Below are 23,801 nucleotides of genomic sequence, written 5' to 3' on the forward strand. Positions count from 1 at the left end.
CATGGGAAGAGATTTCTAAAGCAGCTGTTTTCTTTGCATGCCTTTATCAAACACTATAGCGTTCAGATGCTCTCCAGCCAGTAACCTTTTGTTTTGGCATGAAAGTTCCTAAGGCTGTGGTCCCTCCCTAAGGTATGGAATCTTGCTTATCCTCCCCAAGTAAGCTGTCCTGGAAGATGAAGGGTGAAAACTCCTGTTAGGCTTAACGGTAACAATATTTCCCTGAATCTTCCAGAACAGCGTCCATATTCTCACCTTTTTATTAAGTCTTTTATTCAGCTTGGTGGGGGTGATTTTACACGTTCTAGATGGGGTATTTTTTTTTTTTTGTGAATTCTTCCCTTGTGCTCGTTGGTGGCAGTCTTCTCTTTCTTCTAAACAACTGATGTACAAGGCAGGGGCCTTTTAAACATTTTCTGATTTGTTTCCTGTAAAGGGCTGAGCCAATCCTCTCTCCAAGTAAGCTGTCCTGGAACATTCATGGAAATACTGTTACAGGTAAGTCAGTCGGGGGTTTTTATAGTTATCTGTTGGGTATGTTTCAGAATTTCCCAACTTGCCTTTTTTTGCTTTCTAGATACATGTACCATGTTTTAACGAAGAACACCACTGTCACTGATCAAAATCGCAATTTATTAGTGGAAACAATTCGTTCCATCACAGAGATTCTCATCTGGGGGGATCAGAATGACAGCTCTGTTTTTGAGTAAGTGGTATTTAAGGCTTACTGGTTTTAAACAAATGTTACTCATACTTTGACATTTTCTGTAGGAATAACACACAGTAGAATAATAAATGTAAAGTTAACGTAATCAATGTTGTAAATTGCATTTCCTTGTCGCTCTAGTTTAACAATTTAAACATATTTAAATTTAGATAGTGAATGGCAATTGTATGTCCATTTTGTAATGAAATTTGGGATGAAATTCTGCATTCCTGGAGAACTTCCCATGATATAAATGTTCAACACAGTGTACAAGGTGCAGCAGTTTGGGGTACGTAGTATATGCAATGTACAGCATGTTTGGTGATCACTGTAAATTCCTCATCTTGAAGACAAATTTGATTTCAGTACAACTCTTTCCTAGAAGAAAAGGTTTAAAGTGCACCCAGCATATGCTGTCACAAGAGTGCCATTCAGCAGTACATATTTTATGTATATTTATTTTCATAATCTGTATTCTCAGTATGATAGTGAGCTGGAAAAAAACATTGAAGGGGATCACAGATGCCGTATGTGCAAGAGAGGAGTCCTGGAGGGTGTGACAGGATTTGGTATGAGCAGGAGAGCATGGCAAGGGTGAGTAAGGACAGGAGAGCAGCTGTTGTGGAGGGTATGGCAATGTGCAACATTTTGCAATAGAGGACTGTTAAGGGAATGACAGCGTGCAGTATGTGCAGAAGAAAAATTACAAAATGTATGCAAAGGGCAGTATATGCAATGTGTGTTGAATATATATGAATGTATGGTAAGGACATGAACACTGAAAAAGGAAGGTTCCAGGATGTTGTCACCTACTGAGTAAGCAATGTGTGTGCTGGGGACCTGTCAGCATTGCAGGACAATGCTCTGAAAGGTGTTGGTCTGGGAAAAGGCACAAACTTTTCTTTTGCATTCATTTCTGGTGGCCTATTTCTCCAGCAGTTAAAGTGGTTGTAAAGTCTGAAGGTTTTTTAAAAAAAAACAAAAAAACTTAAGTGTGCAGCTACCCTCGCAGCCCCCCTTATACTCACCTGAGCCTGATTCAGCATACGAGCAGAAGCTCTCCCGGGTCTCTGCCTCCTCATTAGCTGAGATACTGCAGCAGGTGCCATTGGCTCCCCCTGCTGTCAGTCACAGCCAGTAAGGGGGGACTGGGACAGTGCCCTGTTTCTTGTAGACACAGAGGCAGCTTGGGAGCAAGCACATACAAGTGGCTATCTATGGGGCTCTCATCAGGGGGGAGGGGCCAGGAGCATCGGCGGGGGACCTGAGAAGAGGAGGATCGGGGCTGCCCTGTGCAAAACCATTGCACAGAGTAGGCAAGTATGACATGTTTGTTTTTATTTTATTTTTTCTTTGAACCTTTACAAACACTTTAAAGGGAAAGTAACAATTTTTCATTTATAGCATGCAGGGAAGGAATGAAAACCTATCCTTTGAGCAGCTGGACAGGACTCTGAATCACCTGCTGTGATCAGTTTGTTGGAGCTGTGTGTGTATGAATTGGGAACATGTAGATCAGTGGTCATCAACCCTGTCCTCAGGCCCACTAACAGTCCAGGTTTTATGTATTACCTTGGGGAGATACAGACTAGAATACTGCAATCACTGAGCAGCAAATGATATCACCTGTATTTCAGTTATCTTGCAAACCTGGCCTGTTAGTGGGCCCTGAGGACAGGGTTGATGACCACTGATGTAGATGACATTGGCAGAAAATCAGCTTTTCATAAATATTGCACAGGCTAGGTTAAAGGATAATGACTGTGCTAGCTTTGAAGCAACACTGCCATTTAAATCTAACAAGTCATATTGTGCGTTGCATTAGCTGTTCTACTGATTACTGATAAATATGGATACTACATGGACAGTTGTATACATTTCTCTTGCGTTACTATGTAGAGCATAAACTACATTACATTAAAAAGATTTTATATTTTATGTACAGGTATATATTATACAGTGCCTTGGAAAAAAGTATTCATGCCCCTTGAAATGTTCCACATTTTGTCATGTTACAACCAAAAACGTAAATGTATTTCATTGGGCTTTTATGTAATAGATCAACACAAAGTGACGCAGAATTATGAAGTGGAAGGAAAATGATAAATGGGTGTTCAAAATTTTTTTACAAATATCTGAAAAGTGTGGTGTGCATTTGTATTCATCTCCCTTTACCCTGATACCCCTAACTAAAATCTAATGGAACCAATTGCCTTCAGAAGTCACCGAATACTTGTAAGTTCCTCCAGCTCTACCCACTGTCAATTAATTTTGAAACTTATATTTCACATGCTCACTTGTACTGTGTATTACTGGGTCTGTTGATATGTAAATTTGTTTGTGACCCTTTTTTCTGTTACCTGATCATATCTTATGTCTTATGTGATCTACTTGGGTTGTAAACCGTACCCTCTTTGGAAAAAAAAAAAAGTCAACTAATTAGTAAATACAGTCCACCTGTGTGTAATTTAATCTCAATATAAATACAGCTGTTCTGTGATGCCCTCAGGGGTTTGTTAGAGAACCTTTGTGAACAAACAGCATCATGAAGGCCAAGGAACACACCAGACAGGTCAGGGATAACGTTTTAAGTAGGGTTAGGTTCTAAAAAAAAAATTCCAAGATTTGAACATCATCTGAAAATTGAAAGGGTATGGCACAACTACAAACCTACCTAAACATTGGCTGTCCACCTAAACTGACAGGCCTGGCAAGGAGAGCATTAACCAGAAAAGCAGCCAAGAGGCCCATGGTAACTGTGAAGGGGCTGCAGAGATCCACAGCTTAGGTGGGAAAATCTGTCCACAGGACAACTATTAATCGTGCACTCCACAAATCTGGCGTATTATGGAAGAGTGGCAAGAAGAAAGCCATTGTTGAAAGAAAGCCATAAGAAGTCCAGTTTGCAGTATGCGAGAAGCTATGTTGGGGACACAGCAAACATGTGAAAGAAGGTGCTCTGGTCAGATGAGACCAAAATTGAACTTTTTGGCCTAAAAGAAAAACGCTATGTGTGGTGAAAAACTATCACTGCGCATCACCCTGAACACACCATCCCCACCGTGAAACATGGTGATGGCAGTGTAATGTGGTGGGGATGCCTTTCTTCAGCAAATTAATTTACATTTTTGGTTGTAACATGACAAAATGTGGAAAATTTCAAGGGGTATGAATACTTTTTCAAGGCACTGTATGTTGTCACCGGTCAAACAAATCTTCTGCAATTTTAAAGCAAATAAAAATAATACCAATCAGTTCCTAAATTTGGAGTCATGTAGCTCTGTTAGAAAGTGTATCCTAGGCCCCCAGTAAAAACTGGATCCGTGTCCTATAATCATTGTTTTAGGGAAAATGCTTATAATAAAGTCCTCAAGGTATCATGCAACCACAGAGTTAACTAGTTTATAGATCTAAAAGAATTAATAGTACAGAACAGTATATAAAGACCCTATTCCATAATGTGCTAATGTGCAGTTTATACAACCATCCCAGCTGCTGCATCTTAGTGAAGGTAATAGTTCGTTTGGGCCAAACAAACTATTTAAACTTCACTAAAAGCTGGAAATTGGCTTTAACCAGTTGCCATCTGCCCACAGTACATTTACTATGGCAGGGTGGCACAGCCAGACTAGGTGATGTATTTGTACGTCGCATAGCACTTGCGCGCTAGCGTGCCCCCGTGACCACTGTGTCCAGTTTACACAGCGTATCACTGTGCTTGGTACCTGGCTGCTCCTCTGATCACTATGATTGGTCATAGCAATCACAAGATTACAATGTCAACAACAAATAATAAAATTGGTGCGCTAATTCAAGAAGCTATGCAGCAAAAATAGACAAATTTGCATGAATGCCTATCCATAATTTCAAGAAAACGCCAAACAAAAATTGCAATAATATGCGATATGTGAAACCGTGATAGAGTGCACTAATTAAAGAAGCTAAACAGCAGAAATAGGCAAATACGCATACATGACTAATCCCAATTTCAAAAAGTACAGTAATATGTGAAACAGTGAGAGTGCTTGAATCAAAATGAATGTAAAATTCTTCTGATTTTACATAAAAAAATATTAAAATGTCCCAAATAATAAAGTGCTTGTGCATCAAAGTGATGAGATGTGAAGATCACGTGCTCAAAAAACAGTTCTGGAAAGTTGTGAACCCTTTTTGCTTCCACCATCCAGGTATCCACCAGGGGTGTACCCTAGCAGCTCACCCTAAACAAAGACCACAACAGGTCTAGTGGTGCTTTCGTATAAATATCCTGAGCAGCAGTTCATGTTCCATTCTCTCCTGCATTGAAAGCCACAGCTGGTCTGACCAGGCTTTATTATATGGATCCTTTATGGAAAATCACATTCCACACTCCTCTCCTTTTTATATCATAAACTCAGGGATAAATATCCACTATGCTGTATTGGAACTCCTCCATTCACACGATCCTGAAAGTCATGTGTCTTTTAAGAATCAGGATCGTGTAGGAGGAGCGGGTGGCATCACTTCCGCTAACAGCCGAGACCAGGAACTAGGCATTTTATTGCTACTGCTTGCTTTTAACCTAGATGTAAGGTATTATGTTTTAATAAAACCCTTTCTTCTGTGAAATTACTACACTATGGAGTTCTTATTTGTCTTGTATGGCCTGTGAATGGAGGAGAGTAGGAGATCCAATACAGTAGAGCGGATATTTATCCCTGGGTTTATGCTGTAAGGAGAGTGGAATGTGATTTTCCATAAAGGATCCCTATATTAACAACTTAAACCCTGGACCATTTGGCTGGCCAAAGACCAGAGCACTTTTTGCAATTCGGCACTGCGTCGCTTTAACTGACAATTGCGCGGTCGTGCGACGTGGCTCCCAAACAAAATTGACGTTCTTTTTTTTTCCCACAAATAGAGATTTCTTTTGGTGGTATTTGATCACCTCTGCGGTTTTTATTTTTTGCGCTATAAACAAAAAAATAGCAACAATTTTGAAAAGAAAGCATTATTTTTTACTTTTTGCTATAATAAATATCCCCAAAAAATATATAAAAAAACAATTTTTTTTCCTCAGTTTAGGCGGATATGTATTCTTCTACATATTTTTGGTAAAAAAAACGCAATAAGCGTTTGGTTTGCACAAAAGTTATAGCGTCTACAAAATAGGGGATAGTTTTATGGCATTTTTTTTGTTAATTTTTTTTTTTTACTAGTAATGGCGGCGATCAACGATTTTTGACTGTGACACATCAGACAATTTTGACACCTTTTTGGGACCATTGGCATTAATACAGCGATCAATGCTAAAAAATTGCATTGATTAGTGTAAAAATGTCACTGGCAGTGAAGGGGTTAACCACTAGGTGGCGCTGTAGGGGTTAAGTGTGTCCTAGAGAGGGATTCTAACTGTGGTGGGGGAGGGGATGTGTGTGACACGTCACTGATCACCACTCCCGATTGGGGCGATGCTTGTTTACATTAGTATCTCCCTGTTCTTCCTCACTGTGAGACGATCGCGGGTATCCCCGCGGTCACGGAGCTCCCAGTGGGCGCGCGCGAGCCGCCTCCTAAAGGGCAACATACAGGTACGTGTATCTGCCTGTACGTGCCCTTCTGCCGCAGTATATCTGCGTGAGGCGGTCGGGAAGTGGTTAAAGCTTTGTCAGACCAGCTGTTGTTTTCGATGCAGGGGAGGAGAGTGGAACATGAATTGCTGCGAAGGATGTTTATACCAAAGCGCCACTAGACCTGTTGTGATCTTTGTTTAAGGTGAGCTGCTAGGGCACACCCCTAGGTGGGTACCTGGATGGTGGTAGCAATTGTCTTCACAAATTTCAAGAACAGTTTTTTGAGCATGTGATCACATCTCATCACTTTTTGATACACAAGCACTTTATTATTTGGGACATATTTTTTATGTAAGATGAATATCCGCTTTTGATTCAAGCACTCTATCACTGTTTCACATATCGCATACTACTGTATTTATTTGCTTTTTTGAAATTGGGGTTTGTCATTTATGCGTATTTGTCTGCTTAGCTTCTTTTAATTAATGCACTTTATCACTGTTTCACATATTATCGCATATTACTGCAATTTTTGTTTTCTGTGTTTTTTTTAATTAGGGATATGCAAATTTGTCTATTTTTGCTGCATAGCTTCTTGACTTGGCACACCATTTTTATTATTTGTGTCAGTGAGGTCACTTGCTAATGGGCTAATCGCAGCACCCTCTACCATGTGATTAGTTGTAGCTAATCACAGCATGTCAACAGTTGTCATGAATGGAAAGCCATTCATGACAGTTAACTATGTTAATATATCCTGGTTAAAGGCAATAGCAGTGTAAAAAATCCTGATATTCAACCACGTCCCGACCAGCCGCCGCAGTTATACTGCAGCAAGGTGACTCGGCTGTGCGAATCGCCAAACCAGTACGGCAGTTCGTGCACTAGCTTCTGTGGGCATGTGCGGTCAGTGGGGGGGGGGGCTTGATGGCCGCTCGAGATCGTTCTCTGCAGGGGCAGAACGGGGATCTGCCGAAGTAAACAAAAAAGAGAAGGGGGGGCAATCCAGTCAGTCCACCACCCCAGAAGATCCTAGATGATCTTTGGTACAATCTCCATTTAAGTTGTTTTAATTCAGCAAGTCCTTGTATGCATCCCAGTAAACCAATACATGCCAGTAGAACCACTTAAATTTATCCCGGAGGCACCTCTCAGTGGCCACCAAGTCCTCCATTCCGTTAATTTCAGCCACTCTCTTCAACCAGATGGCTATGGGTGGAGCCCGTGCCTGCTTCCAAAAGAGCAGGATGCAGCTTTTTGCTGCTGTGATCAAAAGGGGCAAGAAGGATCACCTATACGTCTTACCCGAGAAACTGTGGTGGTGCAAAAGGAACAGCACAGGGTCTCGGGAGGACATGATCTGTAAATTTTTAGATTATCCATTGAACTTCTGACCAAAAAGATTGCAGTTAGTGGCAAGACCAGAAAATGTGAAGAAGGGAACCAGTCTCCTCTCCACATCTCCAACAGAGATCTGGACATTGAGGAAACATTTTATGGATCTTAACCACTTGAGCCCCGGACCATTATGCTGCCTAAGGACCAGAGGTCTTTTTCCAATTTGGCACTGCGTCGCTTTAACTGCTAATTGCGCGGTTATGCAATGCTGTACCCAAACGAAATTTGCGTCCTTTTCTTCCCACAAATAGAGCTTTCTTTTGATGGTATTTGATCACTTCTGCAGTTTTTATTTTTTGCGCTATAAACGGAAAAAGACCGAAAATTTTGAAAAAAAATGATATTTTCTACTTTTTGTTATAAAAAAAATCCAATAAACTCAATTTTAGTCATACATTTAGGCCAAAATGTATTCGGCCACATGTCTTTGGTAAAAAAAATGTCAATAAGCGTATATTTATTGGTTTGCGCAAAAGTTATAGCGTCTACAAACTAGGGTACATTTTCTGGAATTTACACAGCTTTTAGTTTATGACTGCCTATGTCATTTCTTGAGGTGCTAAAATGGCAGGGCAGTACAAAACCCCCCCAAATGACCCCATTTTGGAAAGTAGACACCCCAAGGAAATTGCTGATAGGCATGTTGAACCCATTGAATATTTATTTTTTTTGTCCCAAGTGATTGAATAATGACAAAAAAAAAAAAAAAAAAAAAATATTTACAAAAAGTTGTCACTAAATGATATATTGCTCACACAGGCCATGGGCCTATGTGGAATTGCACCCCAAAATATATTCAGCTACTTCTCCTGAGTACGGGGATACCACATGTGTGGGACTTTTTGGGAGCCTAGCCGCATATGGGACCCCGAAAACCAATCACCGCCTTCAGGATTTCTAAGGGTGTAACTTTTTGATTTCACTCTTCACTGCCTATCACAGTTTCGGAGGCCATGGAATGCCCAGGTGGCACAACCCCCCCCCAAATGACCCCATTTTGGAAAGTAGACACCCCAAGCTATTTGCTGAGAGGCATATTGAGTCCATGGAATATTTTATATTTTGACACAAGTTGCGGGAAAGTGACACTTTTTTTTTTTTTTTTTTGCACAAAGTTGTCACTAAATGATATATTGCTCACACAGGCCATGGGCCTATGTGGAATTGCACCCCAAAATACATTTAGCTGCTTCTCCTGAGTATGGGGATACCACATGTGTGGGACTTTTTGGGAGCCTAGCCGCGTACGGGGCCCCGAAAACCAATCACCGCCTTCAGCGTTTTTAAGGGCGTGAATTTTTGATTTTACTCTTCACTGCCTAACACCGTTTCGGAGGCCATGGAATGCCCAGGTGGCACAAACCCCCCCCAAATGACCCCATTTTGGAAAGTAGACACCCCAAGCTATTTGCTGAGAGGCATGGTGAGTATTTTGCAGCTCTCATTTGTTTTTGAAAATGAAGAAAGACAAGAAAAAACTTTTTTTTTTTTTCTTTTTTCAAATTTCAAAACTTTGTGACAAAAAGTGAGGTCTGCAAAATACTCACTATACCTCTCAGCAAATAGCTTGGGGTGTCTACTTTCCAAAATGGGGTCATTTGGGGGGGTTTTGTGCCACCTGGGCATTCCATGGCCTCCGAAACTGTGATAGGCAGTGAAGAGTGAAATCAAAAATTCACGCCCCTTAGAAAGCCTGAAGGCGGTGCTTGGTTTTCGGGGTCCCGTACACGGCTAGGCTCCCAAAAAGTCTCACACATGTGGTATCCCCGTACTCAGAAGAAGCAGCAGAATGTATTTTGGGGTGTAATTTCACATATTCCCATGGCATGTTTGAGCAATATATCATTTAGTGACAACTTTGTGCAAAAAAAAAAAAAAAAAAAAAAAAATTTGTCTCTTTCCCGCAACTTGTGTCGCAATATAAAATATTCCATGGACTCGACATGCCTCTCAGCAAATAGCTTGGGGTGTCTACTTTCCAAAATGGGGTCATTTGGGGGGGTTTTGAACTGTCCTGGCATTTTATGCACAACATTTAGAAGCTTATGTCACACATCACCCACTCTTCTAACCACTTGAAGACAAAGCCCTTTCTGACACTTATTTTTTACATGAAAAAGTTTTTTTTTTTTTGCAAGAAAATTACTTTGAACCCCCAAACATTATATATTTTTTTAAAGCAAATGCCCTACAGATTAAAATGGTGGGTGTTTCATTTTTTTTTTTCACACAGTATTTGCGCAGCGATTTTTCAAACGCATTTTTTGGGGAAAAAACACACTTTTTTAAATTTTAATGCACTAAAACACACTATATTGCCCAAATGTTTGATGAAATAAAAAAGATGATCTTAGACCGAGTACATGGATACCAAACATGACATGCTTTACAATTGCGCACAAACGTGCAGTGGCAACAAAATAAATACATTTTTAAAAGCCTTTAAAAGCCTTTACAGGTTACCACTTTAGATCTACAGAGGAGGTCTACTGCAAAAATTACTGCCCTCGATCTGACCTTCGCGGCGATACCTCACATGCATGGTGCAATTGCTGTTTACGTTTGACGACAGACCGCCGCTTGCGTTCGCCTTAGCGCAAGAGCAGGGGGCGACAGGGGTGCTTTTTTTTTTTTTTTTTTTTTTCTTTATTATTTTTTTGCTTTTTTATCTTATTTTTAAACTGTTCCTTTCATTTTTTTTTTTTTTAAATCATTTTTATTGTTATCTCGGGGAATGTAAATATCCCCTATGATAGCAATAGGTAGTGACAGGTACTCTTTTTTGAAAAAATTGGGGTCTATTAGACCCTAGATCTCTCCTCTGCCCTCAAAGCATCTGACCACACCAAGATCGGTGTGATAAAATGCTTCCCCAATTTCCCAATGGCGCTATTTACATCCGGCGAAATCTAAGTCATAAAATGCTCGTAGCTTCCGGTTTCTTAGGCCATAGAGATGTTTGGAGCCACTCTTGTCTCTGATCAGCTCTATGGTCAGCTGGCTGAATCACCGGCTGCATTCTCAGGTTCCCTGTTGAGACAGGAGAGCCAGAGAAAAACACGGAAGACGGTGGGGGGGGGGGGGCATTCCCTCCCACGGCTTGTAAAGGCAGTCTAGAGGCTAATTAGCCGCTAGGATTGCTTTTACATGAAAGCCGACCGCTGGCTGAAAAGAATGATACCAAGATGATACCTAAACCTGCAGGCATCATTCTGGTATAACCACTCAAAGTTGTGAATGGCGTACCTGAAGACAAAAAAATGGTTAACAATAAAGCACAGTAAACAATAAAGTATAAATAATTACATACCTGAAAAACAAACATGATAAAACATAATAACAATAACAATAACAACACTGCAGAATAGAATACAGTAAAAAAAGAGCAGAACAATAGAGAGAGAGAATAGAGAGAGAGAACAATAAAACGACAACTATTTTTTTTTATTTTATATATATTTTTTTTTTTTTTTACACTTTTTTTGTAACTAACTTTTATAACTGTAACCGGTTCCAGGTTCGGGTCTCTCAAAATGCGATGGCATCTTGGGAGACCCTGTGAAAGTGTGCCTAGTCTGTGCAATGCTGTACCCTACGCTAATACTCAACTAGTGTATGGTAGCGTTCAAAACATTCACCAATGCAAAGACCAGGATTGTCAGGACAGAAGGGACAATAATAGCGGGTGTCACGCCTATATCCGCGTTTGCTGCAGACACAACATCTTTTTGGGGGGGGTTCGTTGGGTAGGGGTACTCGGGAGCACATAAAAATGCCTCTCATGCAGCCGACTGCATTTCGTTGGGGGATGTGAATGGGGGAAGTACGGGCGCTGCAGAAGTGGTGGGTTCCCAATTAGGATTGGCGAATGCAGCAGGAAGGGCACTATGGGCACTACGGGCCTGTGTTTGTCTTTTTGGTGGCAGCGGGACACTACTTGTGCTTGTCACCTCACCAGCTTGAACTGCACTTATGGGACTCGCCACGTCACCAAGTGTTACTGCAGCGCTGGTTTGACTACGACCGGGGTGTACTAGGCCGCTGGTGCTTGCCAGTTCAATAAAAAGCTTCCAAAAAAACTGTTAGCGATCGCAGGGATCAGGCCTGACTCTGCAAACGCTGCAGTAATGCGTTTAGTGTTTTGTAAGTGACAGTGATCGATCGATACTGCACTTGGGTGGGCTGGACTGGGCCGGGCGGAGGGGCAAAACGCAGGTGCTAGCAGGTATCTGGGTTGATCCCGCTAACACTGCGTTTTTGGGAACCCTAAACTGCTGGGGACGCTAGTATAGATCTGATCTGATCGGATCAGATATTGATCCGTTCAGATACTATACCACTAAAGGAGGCGTATGCTGCGTGCGTGGGTGTTAGCGGTACTGGCGCTAACCTGACGCTGCCTGGGGCCGGTGCTTGCTAGTTCACCAAAATGCTACCAAAAAAACTGTTAGCGATCGCAGGGATCAGGCCTGACTCTGCGAACGCTGCAGTTATGCGTTTAGTGCCTTGTAAGTGTCAGTGATCGATCGATACTGCACTTGGGTGGGCTGGGCTGGGCCGGGCGGAGGGGCACAACGCAGGTGCTAGCAGGTATCTGGGCTGATCCCGCTAACACTGCGTTTTTGGGAACCCTAAACTGCTGGGGACGCTAGTATAGATCTGATCGGATCAGATATTGATCCGATCAGATACTATACCACTAAGGGAGGTGTACGGTGCGTGCGTGGGTGTTAGCGCTACTGGCGCTAACCTGACGCTGCCTGGTGCTTGCTTGCCAGTTCACCAAAATGCTACCAAAAAAACTGTTAGCGATCGCAGGGATCAGGCCTGACTCTGCGAACGCTGCAGTTATGCGTTTAGTGTTTTGTAAGTGACAGTGATCGATCGATACTGCACTTGGGTGGGCTGGGCGGAGGGGCAAAACGCAGGTGCTAGCGGGTATCTGGGCTGATCCCGCTAACACTGTGTTTTTGGGAACCCTAAACTGCTGGGGACGCTAGTATAGATCTGATCAGATCAGATATTGATCCGATCAGATACTATACCACTAAGGGAGGCGCATGCTGCGTGCGTGGGTGTTAGCGGTACTGGCGCTAATCTGACGCTGCCTGGGGCGACGCATATCACCGCCGGGCGATCAGGGGGCTAAACCTTTATTAGGTAATAAACGGCGGGTGCCCTGACACTATAAAAAATAAACGAACTAACCAGCGTCACCCGTAACAGTTATACGGTGATCAGTGGTGAAAGGGTTAACTAGGGGGCAATCAAGGGGTTAAAACATTTATTAGGTAGTATATGGGGGTCCCTGTCACTATAAAACGCTGACGGCGAACCTAAATATTTACCTCACTAACTAGCGTCACCAGCGACACTAATACAGCGATCAGAAAAATGATCGCTTAGCAACACTGGTGACAGGGGGTGATCAAGGGGTTAAAACTTTATTAGGGGGGGTTAGGGGGGTACCCTAGACCTAAAGGGGGGTAATATTCACTGTCCCAACACTGTAACTGTCACAAACTGACACTATGCAGTAATCAGAAAAAAAAAAAAAAAAAAAAAAAAAAAAAACCTGCTGGTGTCAGTTTGTGACAGGGGGGGGGGGGTGATTGGGGGGGGATCGGGGGGCGATCGGGGGGGGGATCGGGGTGTTTTGTATGCCTGGCATGTTCTACTGTGTGTGTAGTGTGTTGTGCACTCACATTGATGTCTTCTCCCCTCGGCGCTGGAACGGAAAATACCGAGCCGAGGGGAGATGACATCATTTCCTTTGCTGCTGTTTAGCATACAGCAGCAAAGGAGTGTTCCCATTGGCCGGCGGCGATCGCGAGGGGGGGGCCACGAACGGATGGCCTCCCCCTCATCTCGGATCGCCGGGGAACAGAACGGGACCGCTTCGGGCACCGGGGGGGGGTCCGATCGGACCCCCCACCCGCGAGAGGCAAATCACGTACATGTACGTGATTTTGCCTGCCCGTGCCGCCTTGCCGACGTAAATCGGCGTTAGGCGGTCCTTAAGTGGTTAACAGGCGTGTAATACCACCGGGTTAACACATTGATGCCCGCTTCTTGGTGCTTAGTTCAAATAGATGTTTTGTAGAATAAAAGCATCCTCTACCTGTTTGTCCGTAAGGCTAATCCCCCAGGTCTCTTTCCCATTTGGAAAGATATGGAAACCTAAAGGATGGCAGAGGGGACACCAGCAGCCCATAAGTCAAGGACACTGCATGACACCGCAGAGTTTGTCCGCATAAGGGCTCCAATTTAGTAAGGGGTCGTATGAATGCGTCCGGGGAGGGAAAGCAATTCAATAAAGTGAGCCAACTATATCTTCTAAGTATACATATATGCATATATATGCAAGTATACATAAGTGCCTCATCTGCCAAAGACCCACAGATCTTGAAATCCAGGGTCTTCCAGGCCAGGGCTGAAAGCAGGATTCCCCACTATGGGTGGTGAGCGGAGAGGGATCCGGGGCAACGGGAGATGAGCGAAAAACTCCGGTACAAATCCGCCAGGAGGCAGGTAAATCCCTACGGCACCACGGTACCGAATCAATTGGAACCTCCGAAAGGATCCACTCTACTTGTACCCACTGTTTAAGTGTACCATGGCAGCACCAATCCAAAACCCTGGTGAGGTGACATGCTGCATGATAGAGAATGGCATCCGGTAGAGCCATACCACCCAACAGTTTTGGGTGACTGAGTTGCCGGGGGCTTTTGGGCCCAGAGAAAATGGACAAGGGTCCAGTTAACCTCCTGAAGGAAGGAACTCGGGACGTGTATCGGTAGGGCCTGAAGTGGATAAAGTAAACGTGGCATGATATTGACCTTGACGATGCTACAGCGTCGAACCAGGAAAACCGGCCATGTTGCCACGAATGGAGGTCTTTTTTGGTGGTCGCCAAGAGAGGAGGAAAATTGAGCATAAATATATCCTCCACCTTGCTAGGTAAAAAGATGCTCAAGTATTTTATATAGGGGGAAAAATCCCATTTAAAGGGAAAGTCTACTTTGAGAAGAGTAGACTGGGAGGCCAATAGATACATTTAATGCCTCCTGACTTTTGGTAGTTAATCCGTAAATAGGATAGGCTCTCATAGAATTTCAATTCCGAAAGGAGGTTTTGCAGGGGCACAAGCGGATTAGACAAGAAAAACAAGTCGTCGGCATACGCTACCACCTTTTGGGACCAAGTCTGTATCCAGCCGCATGCCTATAATATCCGTAATGTATGCAAAAAAAGGGTTTGAGGGATAAAATAAATATCGGGGGGGGGGGGGGATCAATGGCTTTACCTATCTTTGTATGTGAAATGGCCAAAGTCAGCTCCTCTGCAGAGATGGGGTTCTCCAAGGTGGTCAAGCCCTCCTCAAAGAGTCGGGAGGCCCGAGCTCTGCAGATATGCTTGTATGGCATTCACCTTATCTGGATCTTCTTCAGAAGGATCAGATCGGGGAAGATTATAGAGTATATTTTTGTAAATTTTCATCAATTTCCTCTGTTGCTTGGACCTTGCATTGAGTTTCGTCAAATAGCTCTGGGATAAAGGTCCGAGCTTGTTGTGCTCTAAGCGCACAAGCCAGTAGTTTGCCGCATTTATTACTGTGCTTATAAAATGAGCGTCTGCATTTAGCTAACATAGCTTTGGCTCTATCCATTGCCAACATGTGGAGTTGGCTTCTCAGAACTGACAGTTCTGCAAGGATAGTTTTAGCTAACGACTTCTTGTGAATTGCCTCTGAGTTGATCTTTCCCAAAAGCTCTGTAACCTGTTTTGCCTGGTCTCTCCTTTAGGCGTGCGCAGATCCTTTTTTTTTTTGTTTTTTTTTTTTTATTTTTTATTTCAAGTTTTTGGTACAAACAAATACACATACAAACTTAAGTGCCTACAGTACACATGTATAACAATTGAGGTGATACATTACATTTCTGCAGGTGTGGGTTACATAACTGAAAATACAACAATAATGGAGTGGAGTACGCTTCTCTCTGCCCAAGACATGACCTTGAGAAAGTGCCAGACGTCTTCTACCAAATGTATCTAAGGATATCAAAGCTTAACACCTCAAACTAAACTGGGGTAATAATGAATATCACAGCATGTTGTCTGCATACAGTCCCGTATCCATTAGGCCGTGTCAGGTTCAGCCAACCATGTACACCAAACTTTATCATATTTCATTGGGCAACCTCTATGTATGTATCTTTATACAAAGGAAGGCTGTTGACCAAACGTTTCCATTGCACCTAGGAAGGGGGAGTGAGCTTTTTCCACTGCATTGCCATATTTTTCCGGGCATAAAAGAGTAGCAACCCAATCATTGTGCATTTTGCTATAGTTGGTACAAGGGTTTCTATTAACCCAGGAGACAGACCTCCATCACTTGTGGCAGTGTGGCCGATGCGACCCTATTTATCAAATTAAGCACCTCCCTCCAATATTGTTGGACTTTAGGGCAGTGCCAGAAAATGTGGGAAAAGTCTCCTGGTGAGACGCCATATCTCCAGCACTCTGAGGAGTACTCTGGGTTCATCACATGGAGTCTGTGTGGAGTGAAATATGCTCCATGTACAATTTTGAATTGCACCAATCTGTCATGTATAGAGACTAATGAGCTGAAAGGGAAGTCCCATACACCATCCCAGTCATCATTATCTAGTGTGGAAATGTCACGCTGCCAGCGAGACCACAGTTTATCGAGAGGTGGCAGAGACACAAAGATTAAATGTTCGTATAGATGCGAGGTAGGTTTCTCAGCACAGCTAGATCTAAGTGTTCTTTTCAGCTCTGACTGGACCATGATACAGGAGGAGTGTGGAAATTGTGCAGCAAAAGCATGTGACAGTTGAAGATAACAAAATTGGTAGTGTTTTGGTACATTGTAAATAGAGGAGAGATGCGAGAGGGGGAATAGGGAAGTTTGCGACACTATGTGGGACATAAGTTTTATACCGTGTTTGGTCCATGCATAGGGTTCTAGGAGTTTGTAGATGTGGGGTAGATTAGGGTTCATCCAAATTGGGGCATTTGGGGAAATCTCTGATGGATTACATTTTTCTATAGTTAGGCCTGCTCGCCAAGCCCGCAGGGTATAAGCATAGAGGGGGGTCAAGGGATAGGGGGCACGAGGGCCCCTGTATATTAGAAATTGGAGGGCTTCCAAGGAGCCCCCCACCATGGCCTCCAGCGCAGTGGATGTGTTTGTTTTGTCGGGGTGTAGTCACCAGGCCGCAGTTACCAACTGTGCGGCCAGGAAGTACTTGTAACAATCTGGAAATGCCACACCACCCTGCATTCTCGGTCTCATCAAGGTCGTTAGCCGGTACCTGGGCGGTGTAGGGCCCCATAAGAAAGAAGAAAACAATTAATTAAGCTTTTTAAAGAAGGACTTAGTTACCCACTGCGGAGAATAACGGAAGAGGTAAGTAAATTTGGGGATGATTTTCATTTTAAGGAGATTGACTCGTCCCCAAATGGACAAAGGCAAGTTACTCCACGATTTAAATTTAGCTTTGGTATCAAGTACTTGGGTTAGATTTAACAAAATAAACTCTGAAGCTTGAGTGGAGACGTGGACTCCCAAATATTTAAAGGTGTCAACCCATTGCAGGGGGTTGTCGGGGGGGGTGTGGGGGGGGGGAATGTAGCCTTAGCTGCCTGATCGGGAATAGAAGGGACTTGGACCAATTAACCTTAAGCCCAGTTACAACAGTGAAAGCGTCTAGGACTGTCGGTGTGCCCTGCAGGGATGGGCCGGTGTCATTGAGGAAAAGTAGCATATCGTCTGCGTACAGGGCTACCCTCTTCTCCAGCAAACCCATACGAAGACCTTTGATATGTTGCGATGTGCATAGTGCCTCCGCCACTGGTTCAATAGCCAGCGTAAACAAGGCTGGAGAGAGAGGGCAGCCCTGCCTGGTTCCTCTGAAGAGCCTGAAGGGGACAGACAATCCACTTCCCAAGCGCACCGAGGAGGTGGAGCATTTATATATTACCTGAAGCAATTTGATAAACAGTAACGGGAATCCCATTCTGCCCAATGTTTCCCATAGGAAGGGCCATTCAACTGTATCAAAGGCCTTTTCTATATCTAGTGAGGCTACTGCTCGTGTCCCCTTGTTGTGGTGTTGGATATGTATGTTGAACAACCTTCTAAGGTTAACATCCCTGGACCTACGAGGCATGAAGCCAGTTTGGTCTGGATCTATTACTGAGGGCAGCAGGGGGTATAACCGGAGGGCAAGAAGTTTAGTTAATATTTTGAAATCGTTATTTAGTAATGCAATTGGTTGGTAAGAGGCACATGATGTGGGATCTTTGGGGGACTTTTATATATAAAGGTCAGGTAGTCATGACACATGGAATCGTGTAGGCCGTTGTCAGCTACGCAGGTGGTGTATAATTGGGCCAGTAGAGGTGCTAATAGGTCCCCCATGTGTTTTATAATAGTCAATCGAAAGACCATCCGGTCCCAGTGCCTTCCCGGAGGGAAAGGGCCAGATGGCGTTCAGGACCTCCAAAGCCGTGTAAGGTTGAACCAGCGCCTCTCGCTCCGGGTCCGAAAGCCAACCGAGCGCCAATTGATCTAAAAGGTCTTGTAATTTCTCAGGCTGGAAATCGGAGGGAAGAGCGGAGGCATATAGCGTCTCATAAAAGTTTGCAGAATTCCAGAAGGGGAGGTTACCGTCTCACCACTGGGAGTCCGCAGAGTGGAGACAAGTGTGAGTGGTTGGTCGTGTTGTGTCAGCATGGCCATTTTTATCACTGTGTTCAAAATTCCGCTTTTTACCTTTATAAATTTCCAGTCGTGTGACCTCGGTCAAGTGTAAGTGTAGTTCTCTCTGAGCTGCCACCAGCAGATCAAAGTGAACAGGAGTGGGGTCTGCGCTGTATGTGGAGGCATGATTTGTCACTGACTGCTGTAGCAATTGCGTCTCAATTGACTGCTGCTTCTTAATGCTAGCGATAGAGGAAATATACTGCCCTCTAGCGTAATCCTTGAACGCATCCCATATAATTCCCGGGGATGAGGATTCAGTGTTCTGCTCCCAGAACTCGGCCAACAAGGGCGGCATCCCATCTGCCAGATCTGGATGGGAGACCCAGTGTGCACCCAACTTCCAAAGTGCAGTGCTCTGGGATGCAGGAGAGCGGAGCACCACAGCCAATGGGCTATGATCTGACAGCCCACTTGGCAGACGGGATGCCTCTAGCACATCCACCAGCAGCGTGGGGTTAGAGAAGGCCAGGTCTATTCACGATGCAGTTTTGTGAGAGGCTAAAAAAACACCAATAGGCTCTGGTGGTAGGGTGCTTCCACCTCCAGATCTCCTCCAGACCCACCGCCTGGGCACAGGCGGATAGATCTACACAGTGGTTCTTAGGTGGAATAGTAAAAAGAAAAAAACAATGCAGCGCTAACATAAAATTCAGGGATGAGCGATCCATCCAATTGTGACTATCAACTGTGCAACGTGATAGTGTATAGCTAGATGTAGAAAAATGCAAAAAAACAAATATAATATTATGGTGAGTTCATGATCATATCAGCGACCAATAACGTGGACATTATGGTCATATGAATGTTCAATGAAGGTGAATAGTGTGAATGTTGGACGAATGAGAGGTTTCTCAAAGGTTATACGTGGTTCACAGAGGTGGTGTTCCAGTACTCAGTATCCACAGCATAAATAAATGGAGCAAATACGCTTACCGGAACTGGTGGACACGTTTGCCGTACGGCTAGGTGTCATACAGGCTTGAGGATCGATCGATCCAAATGGATGTAGAGGCGTATGCGGCAGGCTCCACTGATTCCTTAGTAGCACTGGTAAACGGCCTGGGGACAGCAGTTGTTCAAAGTCCAGTTACAGGCACTTTTCCAATAGGTGTATATTGGAGGAATTCACCTTTCACATAGCCATCATAGGGACATAGGAAAGGAAAAAAAGGCTCCACATAGTGCTTAAATCCGAGAAAGCAGGTTTATTAAAACCAAACAGGGTAAAAAATCCAAATAACAGCAGCCAGGATAAAAGTGATCACAATAGAGAATAGCGTGGTACCAGGAACAAAAATCAATTGCAACCCGACATGTTTCGGACTAGAGGTCCTTCTACTGGGGCATATAGGCCGAAACCTCTAGTCCGAAACATGTCGGGTTGCAATTGATTTTTGTTCCTGGTACCACGCTATTCTCTATTGTGATCACTTTTATCCTGGCTGCTGTTATTTGGATTTTTTACCCTGTTTGGTTTTAATAAACCTGCTTTCTCGGATTTAAGCACTATGTGGAGCCTTTTTTTCCTTTCCTATGTCCCTATGATGGCTATGTGAAAGGTGCATTCCTCCAATATACACCTACTGGAAAAGTGCCTGTAACTGGACTTTGAACAACTGCTGTCCCCAGGCCGTTTACCAGTGCTACTAAGGAATCAGTGGAGCCTGCCGCATACGCCTCTACATCCATTTGGATCGATCGATCCTCAAGCCTGTATGACACCTAGCCATACGGCAAACGTGTCCACCAGTTCCGGTAAGCGTATTTGCTCCATTTATTTATGCTGTGGATACTGAGTACTGGAACACCACCTCAGTGAACCACGTATAACCTTTGAGAAACCTCTCATTCATCCAACAATTCACACTATTCACCTTCATTGAACATTCATATGACCATAATGTCCACGTTATTGGTCGCTGATATGATCATGGACTCACCATAATATTTGTTTTTTTGCATTTTTCTACATCTAGCTATACACTATCACGTTGCACAGTTGATAGTCACAATTGGATGGATCACTCATCCCTGAATTTTATGTTTAGCGCTGCATTGTTTTTTTCTTTTTACTGTTCACATTGTCACTACTTTGTTGATGCTGGCTGCTACATGTGTCAATTGACCCTTTTTTACAGTAGTGCAACTACACTGTTATTTTATACTTTGGTGGAATAGGCCTATCTAAGTCCGGGGATATGATGTCAATAAAGTCTCCCATAACTAGTATTTTCCCCGGGCAGAAAGGTGCAACCTTCTCCAGCACAGCATAAAGTATGTTAATAGATAAGGGGCGCTATTAGTTAAAGTGAGTAGTGAAAAAAAAATATTGAAGTGTTGAATGTTAAATATAATATAGAGACTAAATGAAAAAACCTCTCACAAACCTTGAGAAGTAGAAAGTGAATAAATAAGTAAAAAATATAAATAACAAATTTGTGACACACAATGAAAGTGATAATGATAAATGTCCCAGTGGTGGACTAGCTCAGTAGCCAGTGAAGCAAAAGGGTCTTCCAAAATGGATTAATTTCTTGATGTAAACAGTTAGGGGTTCCTTCACCAAGAGAAAAGAGAAATGCACCTTGCAGTAGTAAAAAGATATCTGCTTACCAGATACCAATGACTCCTTTAATTAAAAAGAGAGTCATTAGTGCCTGTGCAGGATTGTGCCTGCTCACATTGGATAACTGGATGTTGGATGATAAGCAAAGAACCCTTCTGACCCCAGTAGTTCAGATATGGGATATGTGAAAAACAATACAAACTTCCATAGTATAACACTGTTTAATAAAATTGTATAAAACCGCTAAAAAAGCCAAATGGCCGCTTACATTGGTAGGTGCCTACCCGGCACTGGGGCTGCTCGCTTGTCTCGGTATGGATAAGGACAAGAGTCCCTTCGCACCGCCTCGAGAGTCGGCATGCGTTCCACCCAGCGTGAGTAACAACCAGATAAACCGATCGTAGGAAGAGATCACGTGACCATGTACCGCTCCGACGTACGTTTCATATAAACGTCTTCAGGGAAGCGAGAATAGGTTACGAAAATTTATAGCAAAGGGGACAGATAGGTAGGCATGGTAGGAAGCCGCTCGTGCCAATAAAGTTGTATTATTGAAACTAATAGTGGTTAGGGGGCACTGTATAGTACTTCCCCTAGTGGATCATATAAAAAAAGGTTGGAAAACACCAACACAAAAAAAAATAAAAATAAAAATTACTTTGAAAATTGAAAAAACCTTAATAAACGTGCAGCCACAGTCTCGGTTTACAATATCTAATTTGTTACATGTTTGATAAAACTTATTGTATATGTAGGAAGATAACAGCACACATTATAAATTCCATATTAAACTATAAAGATTGGTATCCACCAGATGGACATGTGTGTGTAAAAGGGATAGTGTTAGGACTAATTGGGGACAAGAGTAGAGGATAATTCTAGCTAGTTGGAAAATGTGGGAATAAAGTTTTAAAGTATTCCCAGCTGATTGGGAAAGTATAAAATACAAAATGAATAACACTTAAGGGTGACCCAAGGTGTGAATCATTGGTCAGGAAGCAATTTAAGTCTATTTCTATATTCATTCCATGGGGTTGCATGGTATGTAATTTATAGAGCCAGTAGGTTTCATTTTGTGATATAGCTCTCTTCATATGTGTACCCCTCCAGTGTTTGGAAATTTTTGTCAGTACCGTAAAACGTACACAGTGTTGGATCACTATTATGAAAGAGTTTAAAATGTCTTGAAACACTGTGGTTAGGATAGCCATTTTTTATATTTGTAAGTTGTTCATTTATTCTAGTTTTTAATTGTCGTGTAGTCCTGCCCACGTATTGAAGGGAGCATGGGCATTCCAGAACATATGTGACATATTCTGAATCGCATGTAATGAGGGGTTTGATTGTAAATTCTTGTTTTGTCACCTGAGATTTGAACTGAGCTAGTTAATTGCGATTCAGAATATGTAACATATGTTCTGGAATGCCCATGCTCCCTTCAATACGCGGGTACCCAGGATTGGATACAATGGCAACTGTCCAAGGACCAGTTAATAGGGAAGCGATGAGTGTGGGACAGTGAGGGGGGGGGGGGGGTCCATCAATCCTGGACTGTGACCCTGTCACTCGGCTTGTTCAGGGTGCGTCCTCAACAGAGTGCTGAGCGGTCTACCTTCCAATATAGCACCTAAAATACTCCACATGTGGTAGAGGGACTTGAGGGCTGAAACAGGGGGTCAGTGCTTAGTAACCATGGGTCCCGGATCAGAGCCCCCTGAGTGGGTAAGCTGGCATCTAGTCCTGAGGACTAACAAAAAGGGAAACAGTCAGTGGTAGCAAGGGAGAAATGTAAAAATAGAAAAACCCAAAAAGTTACTATAGAGATTTGGTTATAGCAAGCTGTAATACTTGCCATGTGTAAAGTGTCACAGTTGTCCAGCCAGGATAAGGCTGCCTCCGGATCCACAAAGAAGTGTGCACAATCGCTGTCAATCACACGGAGCTTGCTTGGGGAGAGCAGGCTGAACTTGAGGCCCTTTTCTCGGAGGCGTCGTCTCACCTCGGTGAAGGAGCGACGACGCTGCTGTACCTCCGGAGAATAGTTGGGGGAAAAGTATGATTTTGGCATTGTTGAAACTCAGATCTTGTTTCTCCCTGGCTGCTACTAGAATCCTGTCTCTATCTCTATAGTTCAAAACCTTGAGCAGGAATGGCCATGGTCGGTTGCCAGGAATTGGGGTTGGAGGAACTCTGTGTGCCCTCTCCACCACAAAAGTGGGAGGCACGGCAGGTAAATCCAGCAACGAAATGAGAAAGGTTTCTGCAAACTCAGCGGGCCTGGAGCCCTCCGCCTGCTCAGGAAGGCCTAGTACACAAATGTTGTTCCTCTGAAGCCGATTTTCTGTGTCTATGGATTTCTCCTGCAGGGCTTTAACTTGTAGCTGCAATGCACTGAGGTCCCGGGAGTCAGATCTGGTATCATCTTCTAGTTGGGAGATGCTGCCTTTGGCCTCAGCAAACCGGGACCTAATTTTTCCATATTATGCCGTATTAGGCTGACATCCGTGACTAAGTGGTCAATTTTGACCATCACAGAATCGTTGCCCGTTTTAATAGCCGCCAGTAGTTCTGCATGTGAGGCAGCACTGGAGGTAGCCGGCTTAGGGGGAGTTTGAGTGCCGACCCACATTGTGGCAGCAGGGGGCCTTGTAGTCAAGATGGCGGCCGCGGATCGGGCGGTGTTCGTGGAGGAGCGGAGCTTACCTGGAGACAGCGGAGGAGCCCACGGAGTGCCGTTTGTCCTCTTAGACCCCAGGGTGCCTGAGTTGAGGTTTCACGCTCAGAATT

The 23,801-nt window shown here is 43.6% G+C and overlaps 1 protein-coding gene across 9 annotated transcripts in view; it reads left to right on the forward strand.

Annotated features, from left to right (window-relative positions):
- The window catches only part of CLEC16A (C-type lectin domain containing 16A), a 1,646,984-nt gene that overhangs the window by 34,294 nt on the left and 1,588,889 nt on the right, over nt 1-23,801 (forward strand). For 7 of the 9 annotated variants that reach the window (XM_073591184.1, XM_073591186.1, XM_073591187.1 and 4 more), the window contains one exon: nt 578-706. The exons of the other annotated variants lie outside the window; for them this stretch is intronic. In XM_073591184.1, the coding sequence (XP_073447285.1) occupies nt 578-706 (129 nt within the window). Of the gene's footprint in view, nt 1-577; nt 707-23,801 lie in introns of those variants that run through there. 9 annotated transcript variants of the gene reach the window in all.

This window comes from Aquarana catesbeiana, linkage group LG06 (genome assembly GCF_042186555.1).
Source record: "Aquarana catesbeiana isolate 2022-GZ linkage group LG06, ASM4218655v1, whole genome shotgun sequence".
Lineage (NCBI taxonomy): Eukaryota > Metazoa > Chordata > Amphibia > Anura > Ranidae > Aquarana > Aquarana catesbeiana.